The sequence below is a fragment of the Barbus barbus genome (genome assembly GCF_936440315.1).
Source record: "Barbus barbus genome assembly, chromosome: 8".
Lineage (NCBI taxonomy): Eukaryota > Metazoa > Chordata > Actinopteri > Cypriniformes > Cyprinidae > Barbus > Barbus barbus.
In genome coordinates this window covers 17,413,857-17,421,756 of record NC_136736.1, presented here as the reverse complement: position 1 = coordinate 17,421,756, position 7,900 = coordinate 17,413,857, and the positions used below count along the sequence as shown (strand labels likewise).

General features: G+C 38.9%; 1 protein-coding gene across 1 annotated transcript in view; it reads left to right on the top strand.

Moving 5' to 3' along the window:
- The first annotated feature begins 680 nt into the window (after window positions 1–680).
- LOC306873919 (LON peptidase N-terminal domain and RING finger protein 2-like) overlaps window positions 681–7,900 on the top strand; it is a 37,904-nt gene continuing 30,684 nt past the window's right edge. The window contains exon 1 of the mRNA XM_079423480.1: window positions 681–2,294. Within this exon, the coding sequence (XP_079279606.1) occupies window positions 1,556–2,294 (739 nt within the window). The 5' untranslated portion in view covers window positions 681–1,555. The remainder of the gene's footprint in view (window positions 2,295–7,900) is intronic.

Genomic DNA, 7,900 nt, shown 5'->3' with positions numbered 1-7,900 from the left:
GATGGATTCTGATAAGTGCTCAGTGATCTTGATGACAGCAGTTCTGAGGATAATGCACCTGCTGGAGCTGGAGATGTCTCTAGTGATTTTGGGATTCATTTTAACTATGATCTTAGGTGTTGTATGATTACTACAGGGATAAAGTGCACTTGGGGATCCCAGAAGTTCATCATTGCCACAAACTTTAAAGATGAGCATTTTCTTTAAAATAAAGTCACTTAAGTGTGGCAATTTCCATAATTTTGTAAGTATTTTAGTGTGTAACTTAGATTGTACACCAAAACTGATGTTAATTTTAGTACATAATGTGATAAAATGAATAAAAAATACTGCATGTTGCATAAATATCTTTTTTTTTTTTACACAAGGTTTAGTCCTTATTGTTATACACTGAATGTAGGCTATTAAACGGCACCTTACATAAAGTAAACAATTACATACAGCTTTGCATAAATGTTAGGTGACCTTGTTCTAGCAAGTAGCAAGTGGCATTTATGAATGTCTTGTCACTTTTTGAATGTCTTTCACGTGCCATAGAATCAAAACCAACATATAAAAATATCTTCTTTTTTTATGTGAAATGATCTCCTATTTTCTACATACCTGCCCCTTTTAGGTTACACAACTGTTTTGTCATTATATAAGTGAGCTATATAACACACCAATGAGGCCTCAATCCTGACGTCACGTGCTTCTTACGTGAACGAGAGCAAGGCAGACGGTATCACACTTTACCGTTTTAGTGCGGACCGAATGGTAACGTCGCAGCTGTCTCCGTTTTATTAAAACAACTGATTAATATTTACCGTTTCTACTGGCTCGTATAAGACATGAACATCTTTTAGAATGATCAGAATTAAAGGGACTCGGAGAAGGACCGTTTTTAAGGGTATTCCAAGCCAAAGAGTTCGGGAGGATTACGCAAAGTGCCACTGCCGGAGACATTGAGTCTTACATAAAACTAATGGGTCATCTAAACGTTGGTCGTGAATATGCTTCATTCGGCAGAAATCAAGAAACTCATCATCAGCACTGACGTTTGTGTGTGAAAATCAGCTTTAAACTTTTTCTTTCGTCGGTCGCTCACTTGTTTGGAGACTCGTGATTTCAAAACAAACCCCAACGAACTCATTCTGGTTTATTTTGAAGGCATATTTAAACGTTTGTCTCTTTTTACATGAAAACATTGCTAGATGTGTTATGTATTGTTTTGTCATAGACTAGACAGTTTATTTTATTTATTTTATTATCATTTATTTATTTATTTTGCTTTACCGGGAAATGAACCGTCAGTCATTTAGGTGTTTTGGTGGGCCTAGCAGTGGTGAATGGGAAATGAATAGTGTTTATAAACATTTAGCCTTTGGTCTCATGGTTATTGATTTTTCGCCAGTATTCCGATCATGTTGGGCTAAAGATGGTGTTTTTGTGAAGCAACTAAAATAGGACTATATTTATCTGTAGCCAGCTTTAAAGCTTTAAACTCGAGCCCTATACGTTGTACTTTTGTCCGCTTTCCTAAAAATCATTTGGGTTTTATTCGGTGAGGCAGACAATGGATGCTGGAATTCAAAACCACACCGAACGTTATGTGCACGACCTCTCCAACCCGACCGCACCGGGATTGTGTGCGGAAATGCTCGGGGTTGCGGACGAGGCTTGCCGGGCAGGAGATTTCGATCTGGCCGCGGAGATCTATACCTCTCAGCTCGCCGAGCTCGAGCACACCGACCGTGGCCTCTGCCTGCGGAAAGCTGACGCTTTAGCCCGTGGGGGACGCATAGCCGATGCGCTGGACTCGTATTGCATCGCTGCAAACCTCCAGGCACTGAGACCTGATGAACTGCAAAATTTAGTTGAAGTTATAGCACATACGATCCGCACTAAAGAGCAGAGTGACAGTAAGACAATAAGCGTGGGCTCTACCTCAGAAAGCAGATGTTTTGAGAGTGGCGAGTTAGACGATGAACAGAACTTAGACTTGTTTTCATGCCGGCATTGCAAGTGCTTATTGACGGAACCGACGTCCTTGGTGTGTGGACACACTTTCTGTAAGCGCTGTCTGGAAGATGACCTTACAAAAGACTGCAGAAGCTGCCGTTTAAAATCCAACAAATCACCCAGACAATTTACTGTGGACGGACTCCGAGTAAATGTTATTGTCAGTGGCTTGATTGAAAAATGGTTCAATTCGGAAAGCAAAGCGAGACGATGTTGGTTGGAAGGGGAAGGTCTTTGGAAAAAACAGGACGTATCCAACGCAATACTGAAGTTCAACACGGCGATTGAACTAGGTAAGAGACTTACATTTACGGCCTTTCACCCAATTTATCGCAGCGGGTATTTTATAAAGAACTGACCTACTTTCCGAGACCGACGAAACGGCTACAGGGGGCGACATTGTAAGTCTCATTCTCAGCACTGACACCGTTTTGTAACAACGTGACCAATATCATTTACATAATCCAGTTGAATTTGGTTTGAATTGGGGTTCATTTGGCTGTCAGGTAGATGGAAGATATGTACAATATTTAGTTGATCACAGCAATTAGCAAACAACATAAGTTGACTTGTTGATATGTTTCATGTTATTAACCCAACCCACAGCCTTCTGAACATGTAGTGCTTTCTGTCTGCACAGTAAGGCACAATATTGATTAATACTGAAGTAATGCAGAACTTTTGTGTAGATTGTGTAAATTAAGTTTGTTTAATTTTGTTTAGATGGCTGTTAGACTCTTGTTTTAGGTTATATTTGGGCTTTTCAAAAGTAGGTCAATGCATTGGACCTACTCATTTTTTGAAATGGAAGAAATATATGCTGTCTAATTTCAAAGGCTATTACATTCCAAAGAATAATAGTCTTTATAAAATTTATGATGGCTATTTTTCTGAAACGTGACATTGTCTGGTGGTGAGACACACAAATGAGACACAGCCTTAATGAAACCATTGAGCAACAAAGACTTTTAGTGGATGCGTGCTTTATCCATCAGCTTTGATAAGATTTTCCATATTATAGATGCATACAGAATGTCAGATGTAAAAGATGATGGTCCTAGTTGAGGGGTGCCCATTCCTGTTCTTGGAAAGCTACCTTCCTGCAAAATTAATCTCCAACCCTGATCAAACACAACTGAAATGGCTAATAAAAATTCTGAGGTAACACTTGATGATAACCAACAGGGGAGTTTGATCAGGGCTTGGAACCAGAGATTGTCTTATTATTGGGAGATGAGAGGGTATGTATTACCATTGGAAAAAGCATAACGGCTAACTTGGATCACGAGAGGCACCTCAGCCAATCATAAAATGGCAGAGACGTCAGTGGCCGGCTTTCACAGTTCTATGACAGTCAGTTACAGTTTGTTGCACAGTAAAAAAAAAAAAAAAAAAAAAAAAAAAAAAAAAGGCCAAAAATTCGGTTCATTAAAAAAAAAGCATGATTGGGCATACATAACACTGATACTAGTCACTAGAAATGTAAAATATTTGTTGAAATCTGGAAGCCATAGAAAGAATACCTTTTTTATTTATATATATATATATATATAAAAAAAGAATTATATATATATATATATATATATATATATATATATATATATATATATATATATATATATATATATATATATATATATATATATATATATATATATATATATATATATATATATATATATAATATTTTTATTTATTTATTTGGGGTGTAATGGTTCACAAAATTCACGGTTCGTTTCGATACGACACAGTGGTGTCACGGTTCGGTACGTTTTCGATACGGGGGGCGGGACAATTGGTTACATCTCAATGTTGGAAATATTTCTGTTTTAAACCATGAAGGTGAGCCAATGGATATCACACAAGCACGCGTTTGCACCAGGGTTTGTACACGTGCAAACTTTGCACAAGATTTATGCTGGTGAACGTCTTAATCTCAGTCAATTCTCTATAAGCAGTGTGAAACATGAAAAATGGGTGGGTTCAGACAAAAGGTGATATCTTCTAAGTTGTGTATCAGATCTAGATGAAAATACCTGTAAATAAAAGCTGAAATGTTAATCTCTCATATTCATCTTTTGATGTCAAACCCAAATGTTTACAGTCTACAGCAAAAATAAAGGAATTGGCCTGACTGTTCCAATACTTTTAATATTTAATTTTGTTTTACCTAAAAGCTTTGTCATTATCATACGCAGCAGTTACAAGTCATTAAAATTCAAGTTGAAGTTTAGGTAAAACCTAAAAAAAGAGAACATCAATATTATTAGACAATACATAGTATTACAATACATATCTTTTATTAAATAGCAATGCGACACGCATTTGCTGGTAATAATGCCATAAATGAATCCTACCTGCCATGACATTCCCTACTCTGCCTTTTCTTAAGAAATAACGTTTTTCTTAAGGTAAGATCTACATATAGTTCCAAACGAGATTCCTGAATACAGTACCAAAATATTTGCACTCGATGAGGATGCATTAATTCCACAGATCGTGCTTGACCTAATTTTGCCTGTCTAGACCTTGGATTCCAAGCTGTATGTCTAAGGGGTGGTGTCAGGTCACTCACAGAGACAGCATAAAAAAGCAGAAAGCTGAGCTTGACTCTCATATAGGGTTGTAACAGGATAAGATTTCCATGGTATGATAATAGTCTCAGAAAATATCATGCTTTCATGGTATCACGTTAAACAATTCTTATCAGCAACAATGACTCTTATAAGAATAAGAACAAGTTATTTGAGTGAACAAATCCTTTATTACAACAAACTTGAAACCCTTTTAATTAAAGTATTGAAGTCTCTCTTCTGAAAAAAATTATAAATTTCATATAATAAAGCTAAATAAAGCTATAGACCTTATGCATATCTATAGTACACTTTAAAATTTTAAAGGGGTCATATGACATTGCCAAAAAGAACATTTAGCCTATTTTGTGTATTTGATGTAATGCAATGTGTTTATGCGGTTTTAGGTTCAAAAACACATTATTTTCCACATACTGTACATTATTGTTGCTCCTCTATGCATCGCCTTTCTGAAACACGCCGATTTTTACAAAGCTCATCGTTCTGAGAAGAGAGGCATGCTCTAATTGGCCAGCTATCCAGTGCGTTGTGATTGGCCGAATACCTCAAGTGTGAGACACAAATTTTACACCCCTTACCGTATTGTGAGGCCGTGTCCTGGCACGACGACACAAAAACAATAAAACCCAATATAAACGAGGCATTTGTTGCATCAGGGTGTCCGCGTGGTCTTAAGAAGTCTTAAATTTAGTTGTAGCAAATTTAAGGCCTTAAAAAGTCTTAAATTGTACAAGAAAGGCTTAATTATGATTTCAAGAGGTCTTAAATTTGGAGACGGAAAGACAAGAATTGCGATATGGCTGAATGTGACAATTGAACTTCAAAAGGTGTGGTGATGGCGCAGTGGATAAGACGCATGCCTTTGGTGTGAGAGACCCGGGTTCGAATCCACTGTGAGACACCAATGTGTCCCTGAGCAAGACACTTAACCCCCTAGTTGCTCCAGAGGCGTGCGACCTCTGACATATATAGCAATTGTAAGTCGCTTTGGATAAAAGCGTCAGATAAATGTAAATGTGAAAGGCTATGATTTCATTAAATAAACGAGCGCTACAAGTTCAAAGTCCGGTGCTGCGCTGCTTTGTGTACTGCCTTTACTGGGAAAACCATTATATTTCAGCCAAACGTGACACCTGCTGGCAGAGAATGAATCAGTTAACAGGTTAAACTAGTGCGCGTACGAGTTTCACTGCACAATTCAGTCTATTAAAATAAATTTAGAATGATCACACAATTTAAGATATGGGGGCAGATGTATAGCCTATATTTACAGTATATCATTTCATATAGTTAACAATCATGCGAAGAGTGCCATCTTTTCTCCAAAAGTCAGCATGATTACAAATGTGATATTTATATTATTCAACAGTTCAATAAACAAGAAGTTAATATTACGTTTTAGACCCCATATTTCCTGCTTTTGCTCTGTTTCTACAACAAAAATAATTCCAAACACAGCCACAGCATGGTTTTGCGTCTCTGATTGTTTAAATGATTCGGTTCAATCGCAATGACTCTTATTAACACTAACTTACTGCCACCTATTGGCCGTTTTAATATCACATTTAAAGTATCTTCATTTTTGTAAATAATTTCAAACATCAGTTTTCAACGTTTTATTTTTCAAATATCAAAACATAATTTATGCACTTGTAACTGCAGGTTAGCATTCTATGTCCCTCTGAGCTGCATTAAACAGTGTGTAAATGCATCTAAATGCCACTTCAGATGCATTGCAAAGAAAAATGTTGTTGATACTTATTTCATCTGCTTGGTAACAGCCCAAATGCAAGAATTTGACTCAAAAGATGACGCACACTTTTAGAAAAAATGGCCATAAAACTTTTTGGAAAATTAATTTCTATCACTGCTGTGAACTGACCACACAGAATATGAAGAATATAAAAAAAAATCACGAGTCAGCTGTCCATGATAATCTTTAAGATACCAGCACAATAACACACTCAGCAAAATATTTTCTAATTATTATCGATAAAATCCTGGAAAATATAGAGAGAGAATTTGTCAATTACGCAATTACGAATTACCCCTAATTCATGTTATTTAATTTATATAATAATTTATTGATGATAATTGCTAAAATGAATATAATTAATACTTCTGGCTTATCCATTTTCTTAAAAATGGTTTAAGTCAAGTCTGCTTTATTGTCAATTCTTCCACGGTCCTGGGGATGTGGGGAGCTGGGGGGGGGGGGGGGGGTGTCGTAGTATCAGTGTTCATTGCTGCATGGGGTAAAAGAGGGGAGGGGGGGGCAAGGACGGGAGGGAGTTCAGTTTCCTGACAGTCTGATGTATGAAGCTGTCCTTCAGTCTGCTGGTCCTCGCCTGGAGACTCCGCAGTCTCCTCCCTGATGGCAGCAAACTGAAGAAACTGTGTGTCGGGTGGGTGGGATCACCTGCAATGCGGAGGGCTTTGCGGGTGAGATGGGTGCTGTAAATGTCCTGGAGGGAGGGGAGAGAGACACCAATGATCTTCTCCGCTGCTCTCACTATGCGTTGAAGTGACTTGCGGCAGGATGCGTTGCAAGCGCCATACCACACAGTGATGCAGCTAGTCAGGATGCTCTCGATGGTGCCTTTGTAGAAGGTGCACATGATTGGCGCCGGGGCTCTGGCTCTTCTAAGTTTGCGGAGGAAGTAGAGACGCTGCTGTGCTTTCTTGGCCAGTGCTACAGTGTTGTTAGTCCAGGAGAGGTCCTCTGTGATGTGCACACCCAGGAACTTGGTGCTGCTCACTCTCTCCACAGTCGCACCGTTGATGCAGAGGGGCATGCTGAGTGTGTACTCTCCTGAAGTCAACAACAATCTCCTTCGTCTTCTCCACATTCAGAGAGAGATTGTTGTCACTGAACCACCCGGCCAGGCGGCTCCCCTCGCTCCTGTAGTTTGTCTCATCTCTGTTGCTAATGAGACCCACCACAGTCGTGTCATCTGCAAACTTAATGAAAAGGTTGGAGTTGTGTGACGGTGTGCAGTCGTGGGTCAGCAGGTGAAGAGGAGGGGGCTCAGCACACATCCTTGGGGGGGCCCCCAGTGTTCAGTGTGATGGTGCTGGATGTGTTAGTGCCGACCCGTACTGCCTGAGGTCTCCCGGTCAGAAAGTCCAACAGCCAGTTGCACAGAGAGGTGTTGAGCCCCAGCTGGACCAGTTTGTGAGTGAGCTGTTGAGGGATGATTGTTGAATGCTGAACTGAAGTCTATGAACGGCATCCTGACATATGAAGGCTGAAAGGCTGAAATGTAAAGTTTATAATTTTATAAAACTTAGTTTTTATGAAAACG